Source organism: Astyanax mexicanus, chromosome 7, assembly GCF_023375975.1.
Source record: "Astyanax mexicanus isolate ESR-SI-001 chromosome 7, AstMex3_surface, whole genome shotgun sequence".
NCBI lineage: Eukaryota > Metazoa > Chordata > Actinopteri > Characiformes > Acestrorhamphidae > Astyanax > Astyanax mexicanus.
Window position 1 is genome coordinate 11,057,655 of NC_064414.1, and position 22,429 is coordinate 11,080,083.

At 39.6% G+C, this 22,429-nt stretch overlaps 1 protein-coding gene across 2 annotated transcripts in view; it reads left to right on the forward strand.

The window, feature by feature from the left end:
* klhdc3 (kelch domain containing 3) overlaps positions 1-18,149 on the forward strand; it is a 46,823-nt gene extending 28,674 nt beyond the window's left edge. The window contains exons 9-11 of one of the 2 annotated variants that reach the window (XM_049481695.1): positions 10,701-10,774; positions 13,031-13,109; positions 16,545-18,149. In XM_049481695.1, coding sequence (XP_049337652.1) covers positions 10,701-10,774; positions 13,031-13,109; positions 16,545-16,611 — 220 coding nt within the window. In that variant the 3' untranslated portion in view covers positions 16,612-18,149. Of the gene's footprint in view, positions 1-10,700; positions 10,775-13,030; positions 13,110-16,544 lie in introns of those variants that run through there. The other variant, XR_007440057.1, reaches the window with a different exon arrangement.
* The last annotated feature ends 4,280 nt before the right edge of the window (positions 18,150-22,429 follow it).

The window sequence follows — 22,429 nt, forward strand, 5'->3', positions numbered from 1 at the left end:
GCATCCCCTCTGTAAACTAAAGAATCACACAATTCACTTATTAAACATATCTTGATTGATTGACTGATGGGATCTCAGCTCACAGGTCAATCAAAATACTCTGAGTTCTCACTAAACTGTTCCTTTAACTAACCTATCTGCGCCACTGAGACCTGCAGTTCTGTGTCTACCTGAGTCTTGCAGATGTTTCACTGGGTTAATAAGGTTCTAAAACAAACATTCTCATTCCTATAAGCCTCTCGTACATCTGGACTCAGCAGATAAGCTCTTCCTCAGGAAGTCATATTGCATGATGAGTTCCTGTGAGCTGAAGCAGTCTGGAGGAGAGGAAGAGTCTCGCACATGAAATCCCCTGAAGAATGAGGATGAGGGCAGTCTGACACTCTTTTCTTTGAGATTTGAATGGATGTTTTGACCTGTTTTCACTCAATTTCTCTGTGTGTTTATTGGGTCTGGATGAACACATTGAGAGTTTGGTGTAAAATAGGTTTCTTTACAGTGGTGGTGAATAATTCTGTCTGATGAAGTTTCCTTAGAATAGACAGAGTTTGTACAGTCATGAAAAACCTGGAAAAGTCATGGAATTTTTGAAAATTTCCAGGGTTGGGAAGGTTTTGGAAAATAAAAAGACCCAGAAAGTTTTGGAAAAGTCATAGAAATTTGATCTACAAATCTTTGTGTTTCAGCCCAAATTAGCAAATCTAATTTGGGCTAATAAATACATCAGCTTAGAGTTAATTCAGTCATTTTAAATCTACACAATGGAACTCTTAGGATCCGACACACATTGTATTATTAAAGTTTCTGTGTCAACTTTTTATCTAATTAATTTTTGAACTGCTATGATCAATTTTAATTATAGTTTTAGTTGATTTTTGGTTTCATTGCACTGATGTTTTGCCTTTAATTTCCTTAAAGGCATGAAAAAGCCTTAAAAAATCATGGACATTTGTTGGTCAAACCGTGTATGAAAAAAAGTTTCTGAAGGAGTTTATTAATATCTGATGTAGGGTTGGGAAAAAATATTGATTAAGATACATTATTTCTATTGAGTTTTAACAAAAAAACCCAAAGAAACCAAACAACAGAAAAGGCAGATTCTTTACTCAACCACTTCTTAGTTAAGTAGTATTTGTAACAAATATCTCTCCAGTTTTCTCAATTCAGCTGGCACATTTCTCTGGTAAATGACACTAAAATTTAAATCATGTTCAGAATTGAGTATTTGAGATCTGATTTGATTCATTATATTGATTTATTACTTTGTAACTTTTTTTATATTCGGGGTTATGAAGAATCTTAAAATGTTTTTCCATGTAAATTCCCTTCTAAGACTTGAGTTAGAAGGATTAGACAGTGTCCTGTATATGTTTATCCAGTCGTCCTCAGTTAACTTTATATTAGGCTCTTTCTCTCAGCTTGACTTTATGTACATTACGGATACTCTTCATTATCACAGATGCTGTGAAGTATTGTAGAGAATTGTCTTTCACGCATGTTGAGTAAAGCAGAATCACAGTATCGCAATATCATTAAAAACCTGGGCAACATATTGTGATAATATTGTATCGTGAGGTTCCCTATAATTCCCACCCCTAATCTGAGCAGTTTAACTGTTTGGAGAATTTTAGAAAACTCTTTTTCTTTAAATTCCTGTCTGTAGACATAGACAACGAATTGAACTTTCATTTAAGGTGGAGCTAATGGTTTTGGGTAGTAAATAAAATGACCTGAGGCGCTGGAATGTAACTGCTGCATCATATAATGTGGAAATGGTGGTGTTTGGATTGTAAATAGAACGGCTTGAGGTGCCAGAATGTAACTGCTGCACTCTTAAAGGTGGATCTTGTGGCTCAGGCTAGTAAATAAAATGACCTGAAGCGACAGAATGTAACTTCTGCACCATTTAAGGTGGAAATGATGGTGTTTGGTTTGCAAATGAAGTGGTCTGAGGTGACAGAATGTAACCGTTGCCGCACTTAAGAAGGAATTGGTGGGACTGGACAACAAATAAAATGGTCTGATGCACTAGAATTTAACATCTGCTCCATTTAAGGTGGACCTGGTGATTTTTGATGAAATGTTTTTTTGTCTAAGTTGGGATACAAGATTAAAATAAAATGTAACTTTATTAAAAGAAGCAAGAGAGGGTTAATTATAATTGCTTGTTAGCTGCATTATGGAGGGGCTTGTCAGTAAACAATTGCTTTAAAGTGCATCGGAACTATTTTAAAGCAATATAAACTCTACTCTGTGTGTGTGTGTGTGTGTTGGGGGGGGGGGGGAGGTTGGAGGGGAGAGGAGGGCTCCCCTGTGTGTCTCAGTGATACTCTGCTGATCGTGTAACAGAAACGACCCATCAAACACCATGACATGCCGTAAACTCACACTCCTCCACTTCCCCCACCGACTCCCAGCATCCTCTCGCTCTCCCCCTCTCTCCATCTCTCTCTCTGTAGTGAGGCTCGGTCGGCCGCGACGTTGAGCCCAATTTCACCTCTAACGGCGATGTTTACGAGGCCGCGGGAAATGCTGCGCTGCTCTGTGCCGCTGTGTGATCGGTCAGAAAGGTCCAGCTACTGGAATCTGGACCCTCTGATAAAGCTCTAATCCACATTTACACACCAGTACACACCACATATGGTTAGGGTTGGTGCGTGCATGTGTGTGTGTGTGTGTGGGTGTGTTTATGTGCGAGCGTGCATGTGCACGTAGGTGTTCACTTATTCTGACCTCACTCTACGCTAGTGGGCACCCTGTGTTTTTAATTATGTCTAAGGCAGTACTATATAACCTTTAAAATGAGCTAATAAACATATGAGTTTCACTCTGGGTTTAAGTAAGAATGCTGGGGATAGACCAGAGTGTGATCTCTGGCCTCAAAGAGTCTATCAATTTCAGGATGATCTGAAACAATGATCTTCCCAGGTGATCCTGTAGTGTGTGGTTTCTATTTGACTCCCTCCATCTACTCCCAGGATTTTTGAAAAACACAGTATTGATAATTATTTATTAGTTTACATTGGAGGTCTGTGCGGGACTGCTTTTTAAAAATCTGCTCCCCATTCCCGCTTGTTTTAGTCACATTAACACCCGCTCCCGCCAAAAAACGCTTGTTTAATCCCATGCCTGCCCGCTACATATACAATTCTGCCACTCCCACAAGCAGTCCTATTATGAATTGAATTAAATAATGTATTGCTTGAAATTTACTTATTTTCTTATTAAAACAGCAATATAGCCCTGGATAGCACTGTCCCATTTCCAATGTCCCATTTCCTAGTCTGTGTGTGTGTGCACGTGTGTGTGTGTGCACGTGTGTGTGTGTGCACGTGTGTGTGTGTGCACGTGTGTGTGTGTGTGTCTGTAAAGCCTCCGCTTTATCTTAAGGGTTTTTTTGTTGCTTACATTTTCTATTAATTTGAAACTGCTTCTTTTTTCTTTTTTATCTTTCTTTAAGTACCAGTCGTGCATCTGTTATACTTGTGAAGATACATTTAAAATTACATTATTCTCAGTGCTGAATGCATTGATCAACATTTATGCATTATTTGCAGCCAGATCTAGCTTTTTTTTTAGTAGAGGTGGATTTAGGCCTGTACACTGAATGAATATTTGGGAATAAAAAATATTAAAAAATTAATTCAATTAAAGGAATAAATATATATATATATATATATATATATATATATATATATATATATATATATATATATATATATATATATATATATATATATATTATTCTGTTTGTCATGCATGGTAATCATTGTGGGATTATTATAATTTTCTAGGCTATTTATTAAATTGCTAATTTACATGTAAAGATTGGTGTCAAACAGTGGATCTAGATATCATTGTTGCAGCATTCTGATCTGTACATGTCTCGTAGCGCTGTTACACCAAAAGAATTCTGGTTCTTGAACCAGTTCTGTTCGGGCTTTTAAGAACCGTGGTGCTTTTCAGTGGACTTGCCCGCATTTCCAGCAGTCTTAGTGGAACCGTCAAAACGTCACATCATACATCAACAAAGGGTGCTTCATGGTGGTGAACAGAAGTTGTCACAGTTTGTGCTGAAGAACCTAGTATTCTTCAGTTCTCGCTGCAAAATAACTTTTCTGGTTCCGGATCCCACTTTTGTTGGTGGAAACATGGCAAACGGTTCAAAATTAGGTTCATGAACCAGAACCGGTGCTGGTTCCATGTTGGTCAGTTAGTTTTGTATGTGTGGAAACACACAGTAAGGACAGCAAAAATGATTGTGGTCCTGTCCAAATATTGTATGATAAGCTGATAGCACGTTTATTGTGACAGGCTTAACCATGAGGCCCATTTTTCCAGCTATACCAAATTGGAGATGGAAACACATCATATCACTTTTAATATTCATAACCAAAAAAAAAAACTTGGCATTAATTTCCTTTGGTGATGTTAAGTAGAATATGATATTACAAAAGAAACAGGTTTTTACACATTTGTAGAAAAACAGACAAATTTCTGTCTTTAAATAAACGGAGAACACAAGGCGTGAAAGACTACAGCAGCAGTAAAACAGTATTCCGTGACAGTCTGCTCTGTGTATGGAGACGCGCATTAAGGGCTGCAAAAAATCAAGGTCATGTCCAAAAATTACAATTAAAAGTACAATATTTTTCCACCTATAGGAGATGAGACGGAAAGACATCATACATAATTTTTTATATTCATAAAACATGAACTTCATAGTATAGTAAAGTACATAATAAAGTAAAACATAACATGATAAAAGACACAGGTTTTGGCAGAATTTCAGTTTATAGCTTATATTAGAGAGCTAATAAATAGATAGCTGTTGATATTAATATGACCCTAATTTTCTTCTTGTGCTGGTGTGTGTCTGTGTGTGTGTGTGTGCTGCAGGTTTGTTTGTTTGTTGTGTGTGAGCTCTTTGTTTGAGGGGTTCAGTTTCTTAGACGCTGTTTAAAGTTTAACTCTGCAGTGTTTATTTATCTCCCCCGGCTCAGAGCATGAACACAAAATGTCCTTTTCTCTGCTGTCCTCCCTGAGAGTGAGGGTGTAGGGTTAAAAGCCCCTGTGTGTGCGCGCGTGTGTGTGAGATACCGCAGCGTTCCTGAGGCTATCAGGCAGGTTCATAGGGCACGATTCATTAAGCGTGAGCAGTGCGGCAGCGGGCGAAGGTAAATAAACAGCAGCGCGTGTACGCTAATGTAACAGCCTGTGGAAGTGCTGAGGGTCCTGCAGTAATCCGGGGTGGAGGACCCCCCGCCGGGCACAGGGCAGTAATGAGTTCCCCAGCTGCCCCCCTCCTGGACCCCCGGGACCCCTCAGCTCGTGCTCCGGCCTCTCCCAGCCTCTTTAAAGCACCAGCCTGTTTGTTTAGGGAAGATTAGGAGCGTAAAAGCCTTACAACGTCCCGCATGCCGAGAGAGAGAGAGAGAGAGAGAGAGAGAGAGAGAGCAGTGCTGCAGGTTGAACCTCAGGAGCTTGGTTTTGGTTCGGTTCTTCAGTCTAGAACTGAAATATCGAATGAACTGAGCAAAAAAAATAAAAAAAAATATATATATATATATATGACAGTAATAAACTTGGTTAAATAATTAAGTAATGTTAATAAAAGAAAAGGTACTTACGACAAAATGTCTCAAATAATTATTAGTTGACATCAGTTAAGAAATTAATAATTATTACAATTTTAAACTAATGTCTAAATAAAAATTAATTCTTATTTACTCACTCAGTGTGTATTAGGAAAGTAATATTTAAGCTATACAGGAACACATAATGAATTATTCTATAAACAAAAAGTGTTAAACCTGAATATGTTTTATACTTTAGTGTAGGAAATTAATTAATAAAAGAAATAAAGAAGAAAATTAAATGAGAAGGTGTGTCCAAACGTTTGGCCGGTACTGCACCCACAAAACTTCAGAAATGGAATGTTCCATCCATCTGGCACCCAATAATAGGCCCTGCACACCTTGCCATGAGCACTGTGCCATGGCCATTGTTCAGACTCACTGACAAGAGAACACTTAATTTAGGATACGAATTTATCACATTCACATCAACATCAGGGTATCCTGCAGCCTTATCTCACATCTCACCTTCTGCCCATATTATACATCCCTAGTGAACTCTAGTGAACAGATGCACTTGAGCTACAGACAAACAGGCAATATATATATATATATATATATATATATATATATATATATATATACGTATATATACATATATATATATATATATATATATATATATATATATATATATATATATATATATATATATATATGTATATACAGGTGCTGGTCAACGAATTAGAATAATTTGAAATAGTGCAATCATGAAATTCTTTGAATGCATTTTTTGTGCAGAAAGCAAATCAGGTGTTCACCACACCTGTCCTACTCGTTAGACTAATCACAGAACTCGTTACCTGGAAAAAAAATTGCTCAGCTGAGCTTTCCAAAAGGCCCATTTAGGCCATTTAACTGTGACACTGTTGTTTTATTGAATTAGAATAATGTAGAAACCGTTTCATTGAATTAGAATAATTTTTATTATAATTACAGTCATCACTTTCTCAGTATTTTGTGGCTGCCCCCTTGGCTTGTATGACTGCCTGAAGTCTCCGCGGCATCGATTTGACCAGCTTGTCGCAAGTTTCCGCACTCACAGCTTCCCAGGCAGTGGCGATGTTCTGCTTCAGTTGGTCCAGCGTAGTAGGCTTTCTGTCGCGAATTTTCCGCTTGACAATGGCCCAAAGGTTTTCAATGACATTGAGGTCAGGCGAGTTGGCCGGCCATGCCAAAACTTCAAGCTGTTTTTTAGTGAACTAATCTTTGGTCGACTTTGCCGCATGAGCCGGTGCAAGATCCTGTTGAAATATGAAGTCTTCTTCGCCGAACTGTTCCTCAACAGTCGGAATCAGGAACGTTTCCAGAACATCTTGATATACGGCAGCACTGACAGTCTTCTTGAGGAAGCAGAGTTTCCCTACACCTCGAGCGGACAGGCATCCCCAGACCATAACGCTCTGGAGAAACTTGACGGATCTTTTCACGCACTCGTGGTTGTAGGTTTCACCACCACAACGCCAGACACGAGGACCTTGGTCACCGAAGGAGATGCAGAAGCGTGATTCGTCACTGAAGACCACTTTCTGCCAGGCTTCAGCAGTCCACTCGCCGTGTTCTTTGGCCCACTTCAGCCGTTTCTCCATTTGTTTCTTGTTCAGCATCGGTTTTACTGCTGGAACGTGAGATTTGAAGCCGAGTTCGCGCAGACGACGGTAAGTGGTTGATCTGGAGACGTCAGCGCCGGTCTGCTTGTTCCACAAGTCGGTGAGCTCGGAAGTGGACTTGAACCGGTTGCTGACTGCGATCTTTCTCAGCTGCTTGTTGTCGCGAGCAGAAGTTTTTCGGACGCCGGAACAGTTGGTGCGCTTGCTGCAGTTTTTCTTGAGAGCTTTGCAGACGGAAGACTGGCTGATGCCGAGCTGCTCAGCAATTTTAGTTTGGGTCAAGCCTTGTTGGCAAAGGGCTTGAATTTGAGCCACTATTCCGGTTGAGAGGTTGCGCTGCTTACCCATGATTGATTTTACAACTTAGAAATTCTACTCAACCCTGACTTTATACTGCACAGTGAACACTCTTCACAGAAAACAAAAATTCGAGCATTTATTCTAATTCAATGAAACGGTTTCTCCATTATTCTAATTCAATAAAACAACAGTGTCACAGTTAAATGGCCTAAATGGGCCTTTTGGAAAGCTCAGCTGAGCAAATTTTTTTCCAGGTAACGAGTTCTGTGATTAGTCTAACGAGTAGGACAGGTGCGGTGAACACCTGATTTGCTTTCTGCACAAAAAATGCATTCAAAGAATTTCATGATTGCACTATTTCAAATTATTCTAATTCGTTGACCAGCACCTGTATACGTATATATATATATATATACGTATATATATATATATATATATATATATATATATATACGTATATATATATATATATATACGTATATATATATATATATATACACGTGTATATATATATATATATATATATATATATATATATATATATATATATATATATATACGTGTATATATATGTATATATATGTGTGTGTATATATATATATATATATATATATATATATATATATATATATATATATATATATATATATATATGTGTGTGTATATATATACACACACATATATATATATATATATATATATATATATATATATATATATATATATATATATATATATATATATGCATTATATGCATTAGCTGTGTGACTAGACTTTGTTAGAGGAGTGTGTGGTGGGGAGTGCTAAATTTAGATTCTCTGGCCAAGCCCGAGCCCAACCTGATGCTCAGCGCTAAATCGAGCGGGATCGTGCCAAGGTTGCCCACCAATTTCTTTGGGTCCTTTCAGGTCAAACTCAAGAATATTATATGTAACATATATATATTGTAATAATCAAGTCAGGTCAAGAGGTTTTTATTGTCATTACATCTGAGTACAGGTACAAAGTGCAACAAAATGATGTTCCTTCAGACCCATGGTGCAACATGGAACAACAATACTATAGAAAAATAAAAAGTGCAAAAGTGTAACGACAGAGCAACATAGAAATATAACACTACAATAAATATAGCAGACAAGAGACAATTTAACAGTCAGGGCAATGCAGTACTGATACAGTACAATTCTAGTTCTAGTAAGATAAAGGTGCAGAGTTATGTAGCATACTGTAATATATAAAACATTCATGATCACAGCAGTTACTGAGGTAGAGAATATACAGAATCTGCAGCAAATATTGCTGATAGGGAGACTGTTCTATTCCTTGTGTGCTGAGAGAGTGTGTGTAGAGTGATGGGTGAGTTCAGTCATGAATCCTGTGGACTGAGCACACAACCCTGAGGGGCACCAGTGCTCAGTTTGGTGGTGCTGGAGGTGTTGTCAGTCAGAAAGTCCAGAACCCAGATGCAGAGAGAGGAGTCCAGGCCCAGCAAGCTCAGATTTTTTTGTCTTCAGAAAATCACAATATAGCAAAATAACAAATCACACTGATTGTAAAAAAGTTAGAATGATATGATCATGCAGCACTGGCCTGCCCAGCCCATGCACAGTCCACAGTGTTCCGCACAGCTACGATTATAAGCTCTTTAAGTTGCTCAATCACAGCTCCTCAGAATTTTTCTAACTATGTGGGAATGTGGATGCGTCAGCTAGGCAAGTCAATGGAAACTTTTGGGGACAGAAATCAGGAAGTACAGGCACCAGCAATTCACAATTATCACAAAATAACAATTAACTTAATAAAACAATGTGGAGTTTAAATTGGGTTCAGGTTCATAATTGGGCTGCAAATAATGATTATTTTGGTAGTCAACTAATCTGACTATTACTTTTTCGATTAGTCAATGGTTATTTCTCCCATCTCTAAAACGATAGAAACAACAGAACATGAGTTTTAAATGGCATTTAAATATCTGAATGTTGTTTAAACATGGGAAGTACTGATATTTAATGATTTAAAGGCCCTGTCCCACTGCGATTGCGTCTGAATATCCACTAAAGTACGTCCAAATTTATCAGAAAACACTGCGTCCACTGAGTGAATGCGCTGCGTCCAAAATATATACGCAGTGCGTCCAAATTACGTCCATATTCGTCTAAATTGAAGTTGGACGCCGACTTCCAAATTTGTACGTCGACTTCCACTCTTTGGACGTTGACTTCCAACTGTATATGGTTGTTTTTTCTAGTGAATCATCATTTCTTCTTGAGCTACAAGAGAGAGCACATCTATTCTGTTCTACACAACCATGGACCACAGATTCCTTGCAGTGATGGTGCAGCAGCAGAACATACTCCTCCATGTGCTGGACCAGACCGGGAGGAGGAGGAGGCGGCAAAAAATATTTTTATGGACGTCAACGTCCACCTGTACGTGCCGTCCAAATATCCACTAAAATACGTCCGTACTGCGTCTAAATATCCACTAAATTACGTCCATATTAGTCGCCGTCTATTCCGAAAATTTTGGGAGGTACCAAAACCACTTTTGCGTCTAAAGTGGACGGCAACATCTAAACTACGTCCACTTGGACGGTGCCGTCCAAATATCCACTAAACTACGTCCATATTGCGTCTAAATATCCACTAAATATCCACTAAACTGCGTCCACTGAAATTTGGACGTACTTTAGTGGATATTTAGACGCAATCGCAGTGGGACAGGGCCTTAAAATGTAATCTGTTGTGTTTGGGCACTTTTGGAAACACAAAATAAGTTGAGTGTAAACTGTGTGAATCAGCTGTTTACCCATCTCCCATTGCGCTTCTGTCTCCAGCACTTTGTTTAATGTGGTACTGTTACAAATTAACGATTAGTCTACGATGAAATTTGTAGTCGACAAATTTAAATAATCGACATTGTCGATTATATACACTAATCGTTGCAGCCCTAGTTCATAAAGAGAGTTTTTGGGGTGGCATGGCTTGGTAGGGGAAGTTTTTTGGCCCGAAATCAGCGGTGCACTACAGTGCGTGGTGGTAGTTTTGGATATTAGTTTGAACTGCAGCTTTAAATACACAGTCTGTGTGTGTAATGATGGTCAGTGCCATGGCTAATCTCCCTTGCTCTGTGTGTGTTTGTGTGTGTGTTTCAGTCCATGTCCAGAGCAGGGGATGGGGGATGAGTTTAACCTGATGGACCACTCGGACCTCTACATACTCGACTTCAGTGAGTATAAAACACCTACCTGTTACCTACACTTTACCCCTCTCTCTCTATCTCTGTCTGTCTCTCTCTCTCTCATTTTTACTGTCTAAGTGATGTCATTGCTTCCCCCGTACTGTCCTGTTGGGGGTGCAGTGCTTCATATCCGGCTCCCAGGATCTCAGAACCAAATAAAGCCAGTTCCCGGTTGGCAGGGGGGACTGGGGCTTCAGGAGGGTTTTACACAGCAACTGAGACACACGTGAGTCTCCATATGGAGGCGTGGATTATGGCTCAGAGGAAGTGGCGTATGCGGCTATTTTGGGGGCATATGTGTGTGTTGGCGCTGGGAGGGGCTGGACGGGCCGTCCCGGACAGAGTGGTCCTTATCGGTGACGTCAGGAGATGCTGACCCAAACCCAGTCATATTCAGTACAGAAATGATGCACCATGTGCGTGTCTCTGTGTGTGTTTGGCTGATCATGTGCTCATATTTTTTAATCAGTCATTGATTGGAAATAAAGATGTGTTTACATGCATCAAAGTAATTAAACTGATGCTGCTTTGTTTATTGTAATAAAGCATCTGTAACTGTTCTGTAACCTGAGCGTTTTAATCAGCTCATGTATTTGTGGGGTCGCAGTTCAAACAGTAACAGTCAGACCTGACTGTTTATCCTACTGTTTACTGTTTGGACTGCAATGCTGTGTGTGTGTGTGTGTGTTTGTGAGCTGTATGTGTGTATTTGGGAGGTCCTCTGCTTTTTAGTCTGACTCATTCTCACTGGACTCAATCATAACAGCTCAGACACAGCAGTACTGCTGGGGTTTTTAAACACTGTGTCCATCTATTGGTCACAGGATGCTGCCCACAGTACACTGTTGCTGAATGATTCTCAGTCTTGCAGTGTTTAAAAAAGTCACATAATAATCCCAAACACACCTAAACCCTATTAAATGTCTGTGGGGCATCCTCAAATAGAAGGTGGAGGAGTGCAAGGTCTTTAACATCCACCAGCTCTGTGATGATGTCATCATGGAGGAGTGGAAGAGAATTCCAGTGGCTACCTGTGAAGCTCTAGTGAACTCCATATCCAAGAGAGTTAAGACAGTGCTGGAAAATAATGGTGGCCACACAATATTATGACACATTTGCCCCAATTTGGCCACTTTTATTTATGGGTGTACTCACTTCTCTACATTGTATTTAAGTGTCGTATCTTTAGTGCTGTTCCATGGATAGCTCTTCGCAAAGAATATTTTAAAAATGTGAGGGGTCTTATCTACTTATTTTTGTGATGAATGGGGCTCCGAGTGGTCCAGGAGGCTACACGCTGCCAATCCTGGTCATGCAGCTTGCCATCAGCTGCCGGAGCCCTGAGGAGCACAATTGGCCATGCTCTCTCTAGGGGGGGTAGATGGGGCTCTTTCCCCTCATCATTCCTAGGGTGATGTCGATCAGCACAAGGCGTCTGTGAGCTGATGTATCGGAACCGAGTCGCTGCACTTTCCTCAGAGTGCGCTGTGATTCTACTCAGCATCAGCAGCAGCTCGAAAAGAAGTGGAATCTGACTTCACATGTATCGAAAGAAGCGTGTGTTAGTCTTCACCCTCCATGTGTTGTGGCGTCACTAGTGATGGGGGATACAATTGGCCTACCTAAATTGGGGAAAAAATGGGGAAAAATAGAAATACGTTGTGATATATGTATATGTTATACAGCTCTGGAAAAAAAACAAGAAACCACTCAGAATGATTAGTTTCTTTGATTTTACCAAATTGAAAACCTGAAAGATCACAAGCCATCCAATCAAGCTGAACTGCTTAAATTATTGCACCAGGAGTAAAGGCATGAAGTTATCCAAAAGCAGTGTTTAAGACTGGTGGAGGAGAACATGCCAAGATGCATGAAAACTGTGATTAAAAACCAGGGTTATTCCACCAAATATTGATTTTTGAACTTGTTTTTTGCATTATTTAAAAAAAACAATGCAAGCTGAAAGCTCTGTATCTTTTTTTATTTTAGCCATTTCTCATTTTATGCAAATAAATGCTCTGAATTAAGATTTTCTTTTTATTGAGGAGACATGTTGTATGTAGTTTATAGAATAAAATAACAAGGTTCATTTTACTCAAACATATACCAATAAATAGCCAAATCAGAGAAACAAACTCAGAAACTCTCTTATTTTCTTTTCCAGAGCTATATATGTTTCTTAATATATGTTAATATATGTTTAATACATTTTAAATATATAAATATTGTGTGTGTGCACTGCAGGTCCGAATCTGAAGACTCTGTGTAAACTGGCTGTGATTCAGTTCAGTCTGGATCAATCGGGACTTCCTCACGACATCAGGTCAGTCTCTCTCTCACACACACACACACACACACACACACACTAGCACTCTTATGGATGTGCGATCTCTGATTGGCGGCCTATGTCCCTCAAAAATGTTGTATTGTCCTCTCTCTCTCCTTCATTCATACACTAAGCGGTCTGCGAGTGTGTGTAATCAGAGCCAGAGATAACAATCTGAACCTCAACCCTTCACCTCTCATCAGGTCAGATTCAGCCTCTTGTCAGCGGCTGCTTGCTCCCAGTGGTCAGATTACACACACTCACACACACACTTACACTGTGTGTATGGAGGGGGAGAGACCCTGATGGAGAAAAACGACAGAGAGCACGACCGCGCTGACCATTCACGCTAACTCTCTGTTAAAGGAATGGTTCGGTCAGTCATGCTAATCATGCTAATATCAAATGAAAGTGAAAGTCACTGAGATGATCATTACTCAAACACCATTATGCTAATTGATAGCTTTAATCCTTCGTATGTATTCATTGGTGATCCTGATTGATTATCCTGCTCAGTAACACATTTTATTGATCCTGACCTCTCAATTAATTTATAACAGTTTAATAGCAGAGATATTTTAGCAGAGATCCACAGTCAGTTCTAGGACTTCAACAACTAATCGATTAAATTGATTAAAATTGATTATTCAAATATTAGGCCTCTGATTTAATAATCGACTACTTGGGTACACATTTATTATAGCCACAAGTTAGCATTAACATTTTCCCCCTGATTTTTCACTTCCCCCTTAAATTCCACCTTAAATGTGGCAGCTCGAGCAGCAGTTCCAACACAAGCCGTAGTTTTGGTCTGAGTAAAGTTAGTGATGAGTTCTATTTTTTTTCTCACACAATGTTCCTAGAGTCTGTTAGTTAAACAAGATGTGTCTAATTTATTTGTAAATTTACATATTTTTACTTTTCCATTTCACCTTAAATCCAGCGGCAGTTACAGCCTTTTCAAATGTCCTTTTTTTTTTGACTCTGCTGCTGCATTGAAGTGTTTGAGAATCACAGCCAAGTGTATATTTACTTTACATACACTGTTGCTGTGTTATTAAATAATGTTAATAATAGAATGAACTGTGTTCTCTGGAATGATTGGGTTCCTTCCAATAAATTTTAAATGGGTTGGAGAGTTTGGAGTGAGTTGAGTTGAAAAACCCTACAGCAGTGCTCTAAAATCTAGTGGAAAGCTTTGCTTGGACAGTAGAGACAGTTACTCCAACTAAAGGCATTTTCACACCTGTAGTTGGTTTCTGTGATCCAGATCAGTTGATGAGTTCGTTTAGTTGAAGCGTTTTTACCGTCTGTTTGGTTTGGATTCACACAGGCTTAAACCTAAACGTACCAAAATATGCACCAGTAAACCACACAAGCACATTGTCTTCTTTGATTGGTCAGAGCTGTCTGGCACAGGAGCAAGAAAGTAAATATATTGAGAAGGTCCTGTCCTCCATTGTGTCTATCTGTGCAGTTTAAAAATTTGCCGCTGCGCTTTCAAACATATTGTTCTTAATAGTACATGCAGTGCTGATGTAGATGTGTTGAACGGAGTCGCGTGGCTGCGAGTAGTGAACGTAGCACACATGGCTCAGGTGTAAAAAGCATGTAGCAGCAGAGACAGCGTTTGTTCATAGCTGTGGTAATTAGCGTTATCTGGCTGATATATCAGATTAAACTTTGCTTATCAACAGTTTAGCTGAAATAAAAGGAGTATATTTGATAGCTGGGTCGAATCGAGACCAGATCACGTTCTCACCACATGTGAACCGCTCCTAAGTTTGTTTGGGACCGAACCGAGATCAGCTTCACTAGTGGTTGTTTTGATCCGCATCTGAGAAAGACAGACTTACTGTAAAACACATTTTAATGGACTGCAAACCACTGCACTCTGATAGACTGAGGTTTTTTAATGAAAGTGAGATGCCAAATGTGCTTAAAACTGCAGCACCTGGAAAAATTATAATTTTTTTGACTTTTTTAAATATAAAACATCTTTTATAATTGTTTTTGTATATATATATATATATATATATATATATATATATATATATATATATATATATATATATATATATATAAATGACACAGTTTGAAGAATTGACTCAAGTACCGCCGTAAAAATTACCCTAGTGTGTCGGCATGGCGTTAAAAACCTACTCAATCAACAATCCGCATCTGAGTGTAATTACTGTTTTCACACCTGCTCAATCGAACCGCATTTAGAGTATAAACAAACAAGTCCATTTATAAAAGAGTCCATTTTAACTGGTTCGTCAGCAGTGTGAGCTTTCAGACCAATTGCAGGACGTTAAGGGAAAAAGAATTGGTGTTGTGCTGAAATCCGACACCCCATCAGTGTACAGATGCATCGAACAGCAGTATGGACACAAACGATTAGACTGAGAATTTATTTATTCACTATAACAGTAGATCAACCCTGTAACACTTCCTATGAACCCTGTATTCATAATGCCTTTTGAATGCATTCATAGTGCATTATATGACATGCATAATACTTTATAATGTCTGTAATAAGCCTGTATAATAGTTCATAAGTACTTACAGCGTCATACTTAACACATTATAAACTACAAGTAAAAGGGTGTATAAAGAAAGGGCTTATAATGCCCTATAGTATCTGGTTATAAGAACATTGTACAATGTAGTGTTGTAATGCACTATAACACAGATTTGGTATATTTTGGTATAATGCATTAAAATATGCAGCTATGATTTCTCAAGTTAAGCTTTTATGTAAGTGCGTTACACATTATAAAGCATTATATACAGTCATTACTGGCTTTAAGTGAAATGAATTTTCATATGCTTTTTAAGCATGAAGTAAATTTTATTATGTTTCACTTTAATGTCTTGACCGTAATGACTGTATATAAGGCTTTATAATGTGTTACGCACTTATATAAAAGCTTAATTTGAGAAATCATAGCTGCATATTCTAATGCATTATACCAAAATATACCAAATCTGTGTTATAGTGCATTACAACATTACATTGTACAATGTTCTTATGAACAGATATTATAAGGCATTAAAAGCCCTTTCTTTATAAACTCTTATACTTGTAGTTTATAATGTGTTATGAATGACGCTGTAATTTCTTATGAGTTATTATACAGGCTTATTACAGTCATTGTAAGGTATTATACATGTCATATAACACATTATAAATGCATTTACAATACAGAATGCAGGGAATATGAATACAGGGTTCATAGGGAGTGTTACCATTAACCCTTATTCATAAACAGAAATAAAAGGAATCTGAGGATAATCTTTTGCAAGAATATTTTAATATTAGAACACAAAGAGCTCAGTTATATCTTCAGTTATGTAGATAAGCTTAAAAGTCCACTGAGTGATGAGCATCTCCTCTGTCTAATAACTCTAATATCTCTTCCTGTTTAGGTGGGAACTGGCTGCCATGACGACAAACAGCAACATCAGTCGCCCCATCTTCTCCTCTCATGGTTAAGGAAGAACACACCAGTCGAACAGTTCCGGACCCTGCGGTCCTTCAGCCTGAACCCGATTCTCTGAGGACTGCAATTAACTTTCAGACTCGTTTCTTTCTGGATCTCCGTTTTCTCCTGGGTCTCTTTTTGTCCGTAAGCCAAGCCCCTCCTGGTTCCTCCTGGTTTCTCCTGATCTCCAGTGATCCACACCAACTTTACCTTTTTTAAGGACAAGCCGCAGCAGTTCTCTCGGTGAAGAACAGGCTTCTGCAGACTTTGAAATCATCGTTTTGGTGTTCTGTGGTGTCCCGGGTGACTGTGGTTCTTTTACAGTTTTGCAGAGTGGAGAGGTTTTTCACGTTTCTGAACTTTTCTCAATCCTTTACAGACTATTTTTTCCGTTTTGAGCAGAATCTCCTGATGTGAGCTCCTCCTGGTTCCTTGGAGTAGAACGTCATTAAAAATGGATCCGTTTCAGCAGGTGACCCTTCAGAGATCAGTGTCATTAAACACTGTTCCCTAGCAGAGGGCGGATATGAACTGAACTGACCAGAGTGCAGCAGGTGTGAGTGTGTGTGTGAGTGTGTGTGAGTGTGTGCACGAGTGTGTTCTCCCTGGTTCAGGTTTGTGTTCTCAGCTTTAGGGATCTGTTTTTTAATTTTCAGACAAATAGTGTCTCAATTTCTATCTCCTGCAGCTCTCCTCCTCAAACATCTGACAAAGATCACATTGGTTCTGATGGTGCCAAATACAGGCTACGTTATGTATGTGTGTGTGTGTTTCTCAGGAGTGTGTACAGTGAGTACAGGCAAAGGGTGTGTGATGCAGCACAGATCAATTTAGCCATTACTCAAAGCACAGGGTGTGTGTGTGTGTGTGTGTTTGTGCGTGTGTGTGTGTGTGTGTGTGTGTGTGTGAGAGAGAGAAAGAGAGAGAATATGTAACACACTTTAGAACTCCCTCAGGAGTGCATTGTGCACTACTACCCTTTGATAGCACTCAGTACCCACCAAACTCTTACAGAGCATCTGCGGTTCTGCAGTTACCCCCTTTTTACTGTTACTGACCTGCAGAACCCTGACCTCCTGGGTCCTCAACCACCCAAACCTGAACCCCCACCTGAGTTCTGTGGTGCGGGCAGGTTCCGTGTCAGCACTAGTGCTCCAGAGTTCTGCTGCAGTTCTGAGATTGAACTGAGATTGCGTTCGTTAATGGCAGGGACCTGATAAAACTTTCATCATGAAGAAAATCAATAGGTGTGTGTGTGTATGTATACGTGAGTGTGTGTATGCGTGTGTATGTGTGTGGGGCCTTTGTATTCATCACAATTGATTATTTTATATATGCAAGTACTGATAATGGTGATGTTTAATAATAATAATAATAATAATAAAGGATGGAGATGCTGCTGATCGAGGGTTTTGATGATGATGAGGATGATGATGATGATGATGATGATGATGAGGATGATGATAATCTGTATGAAGGTCAGGTGAATGCTGATCTCTCTTCTGCTGTGTGATTCATTAAAGTCACACAACGTGCCTAATCACTGTAACCCTCTGCCTGGCTGATGCTTTATAACACACACACACACACACACACAATATACCATTATACACTTTAAAATGTATAATTGAACACTTTTATCAGTTATAATTAATTTCTAGTAATGATAATGATCCTCACCTTTTACAGCTATAACAGCTTTAACTCTTCAGGAAAGGCTTTCCACAAGGTTTAGGAGTGTGTTTATGGGAATGTGTGACCACTCTTCCACAAGTGCATTTGTGAGGTCCAACACTGATGATGGACAAAAAGCTTGCACTCCAATTCTTAACCTTAAAGGTGCTTTGTCGGGTTGCGGTCAAGTTCCTCCACACCAAACTGCCTTGCTTTGTGCACTGGTTGCAGTCATGTTGGAATAGGAAGGGGTCAACCCCAAACTGCTCTGGCGAAGTTGGGAAGATGGAATTGTTCAAAATCTGTGAAGAGTTCCTTTCACTGAAACCAAGGGGTTGAGCCCAACTCCTGAAAAACAACCCCACACTATAATAATCCCCCCTGCACCAAACTTTGTTCTTGGCACAGTGCAGCCAAACAAGAACCTTTCTCCTGGCAACTGCCAAAACCAGACTTGTCCATTGGATTTCCAGATGGAGAAGCGTGATAAGTCACTACAGAGAACACATCTTCGCTACTCTAGAGTCCAGTGGCGGTGTGCTTTGCACCATGATGTAAGACTTGGATGCCACTTGCTTGACCATGGAAACCCATTCCATGGAGTTCTCTATGCTCTACAGTTCTTTAGCTAAACTGTAGGCCACATGAATTTTGGAGGACTTTAGCAACTGTGGCTGTGAATGTTAGTAGAAACACTAGGTGCTTGATTTTATACACCTGTGGCGATGGAAGAGATTGAAACCTGAGTTCAGTGATTTGGATGGGTGAGTGAATACTTTTGGTCCTATAGTGTATTTTGCTTTTATATAATGTTCAGATACTGCTGAACCAAAACCAAAACTCTAAACCCTGAAACACACCATTATCCACTAAACCTGCCCTCTAAACTAACCCAATTACTAACCAATTAACCTTAAACCAAAATACAACCAATTAATCTTAAACCATACGTTTTAACCAACTCCTAAACTACATCGCTAATTCCTAAATATCTAAACCAAACCCTTAAACTAAGTTGTCAAATCAAGTCCCTAAATCCAGTACTGAGGGTTTTAAGTCTGACTGCAGGTGATATACACATAATATGGCTCTGTCTAATATCAACCTTAATGCTGTAACTGTGTAAAAGGTTAGAACACATTCATTATTTAATTTTTTCCCAGTTTAATGGACAGAAACACAGTGATTGGCTCTCCTCACCAGTGGATTCGGTGTTCATTAGAATGTTTCAGCGTGAGAGGGTTGGTTATTTAGGGTGGATGGCCTGTGAGTGGCGGAGGTGATGAAGTGTGGGGTCGATATTCTGAGCTGTTTGGAGGTGAAAGCTGTGACACACTCCACCTGCTCCCTCTCCTCTCACTCCTCATCTTCTCTCAGCCGTAATGCAGCTCCCTCAGCTCCAGGCTCCAGGGGTCTCCAGTCACTCTGGCGGTGTGTCAGGAGAGAGTGAGGGCGATCAGTGGAGTCTCCAGGGAGGGGCTCTTAGCCGTGCTGGGTTTTGGCCGAAGTAAGGGATTGTTATGACCCACCGGTCCCTCAGCGCCACTCCCCGCAGTCAGGAACGCTGGGAACAGAGCAGCGAACTGAAAGATGGTGATTTATCACCTGCAGATTAACATGCGTAACCTCTGACATCAGTGCGGTGTGGAATTGTGTGAATTTGTGCTTTTAGGATTAAATGATTTAGTGACTCAGTGGGACAGACTGGGAGGTGCAATCAGAGAATGTTTCTCACTTTTACTTCCAAAATCACTAAACCCTTACACCTAAACCTCAAACTATCCCCTAAACCCAACCACTTATCAATTACTCCTAAACCTCTAAGCAACTCCTGAACCACACAACGTATCCAGAGACCCTTAAACCAAACCCCCAAATCAGTAAACTCTGAATCACACTACCCCAATCACTTTAAACTTAAACCAACCCCCTAAACCTCTAAGCAACTCTCAAACCATGCCACTTATCCCTAAGTTCTGAAACACACCACTAACCCAACCACTTTAATCTTAAACCAAACCTCTAAACCTCTAAGCAACTCTTGAACCGCACAACTTATCCCTAGCCCCTTAAACCAAACCCTTAAATTAGTAAAACCTGAATCCCACCACTAACCCAACCATTTTAATCTTAAACCAAATTTCTAAACCTCTAAGCAACTTTTGAACCAGCCCCTTAAAATATACCTCTACAAATTACTAAATCCTTAAACACACCACTATCCACTAAACCTGCCATCTAAACTAACCCATTCACTTACTAATCAGTCCAAGCTCTAAACCTTTAAACACACCACAATCCACTAAACCTCTAAACCTATACCATCTTAACCCAACCACTAACCAACTAATCTTAAACCAAACGCTAAACCTTTAATCAACCGCTAAACCACACCACTTAACCCTTAAACCATACCCCCAAAACAACTAAATTCTTAATTACACCACTATCCAAACAACTATTACTAAATCTTAAACCAAACCTCTAAACCTCAAAGGAACTCCTGCACCACACTACTAATTCCTAGCCTCTTAAACTAAACCTCCACAAATGACTAAATCCAACCACTAACTAATCAATCTTAAACCAAAGTTCTAAACCCTTAAACACACTACTATCCACTAAACCTGCATTCTTAACTAACCCAACCACTAACTAATCAATCTTAAAACAAAACTCTAAACCCTGAAACACACCACTATCCACTAACCCAATCACAAACCAATCAATCTTAAAACAGACCTTTTAAATCTAAATCATCCCCTAACCCACACCACTAAACCCTTAAACCAAACCCCCAAAACAACTAAACTCTAAATTACACCACTATCCCAACCACTGTCCAATAAATCTAGAACCAAACTCCTAAACTACATAATTAAAAGTCCTTCATTAATCCCTAAATCACACCACTTTATACTAAACCCCTAAACCAACCCAATCATAAACTAAAACTCTAAACCCTTAAACACACCACTATCCACTGAACCTCTAAACCTACTCTAAACTCATGAACCCAACCACTAACTAATTGATTGGTGACACAGTTTCTATTTCTATTCTTAGATCCTAAACCTACCAGCTTATTAGTAATTTGGTAATCAGATGGCAGGTTTAGGACCTAAGCAAGATTACAATTAATGCTTTCTCGTGCTCAATGGGAACATCATCTGTATTTTTTGGTGTTTATTAATCAAAAAAAAATTAAGACAGTATGGGAAATTAAAATATAAAGAAATGCTAGGTGTCTGGGGATTTCCTTTATTAATATACACACAGTATCTCTTTGTCTAATAGAAACTTTAAATATGCTGTACTTGTGTAAAATGTATTAAAATGCTAAGTAATTAGAATGCTTGTGTTAGAACACGTTCATTAATGAATTATAAGAGCATTATAAGGTATTATAGAGGTTTATAATTAGATATACCAAACATTATTGCCTAATTGTAATGAGTTATAACTGTATTTATAATAACATGCATAAAGGCTTCAGAGAAATGTTCTTCTGCACACACTGCTCTGTGTGGTTCAGCACTAGGCTTCATTCCTGTATGTAATCGAGTGTTGAACACTGGTGAGCAGTGAGTGAGTGAACGGCCGGGCTGCAGAGTCGGAGCTGACGCTGGTCAGTTAGCACCTGGCTGTTTATTTTGTCCTCATTAGCTGAGAAGGGTTTTCCGGGGGGACGGCGCTGGACTCTCAGCCTGGCTGTTCAGAGAGGAGCTTTAGTGAGATTAGTGTCGTCCTGTAGGGTCCCGGTGGGCCGCTGCTGATGAGGGTCCGCGGCTGGACCCTCAGCCGTCCCCTCGCCTTTCTGCCGTCTGCATCTCCAGCAATCCATCATATTTATTCTCTCTCTTCTCCTCCTTCTCTTACTCTTTCTTTCTCTCTCTCTCTCTCTCTCTCTCTCTCTCTCTCTCTCTCTGTCTGTCTGTCTGACATAGCTGCACTGCCATAAAGCTCGGTGTGAGTGTGTGTTATCTGCTGAGTTAAGTGCTGCCTGCAGACGGGACCCTGAAGAGACACTGCATCCTCCCGGGGGTCCGCAGGAAGCCCCTCAGCCCCCACAGCTCAGAACGGACTGGTCCTAAACCAAGACTAAAACCTGTACATCCCTAAACCTCCTAAATCTGTTCCATAAACCTTAAACCT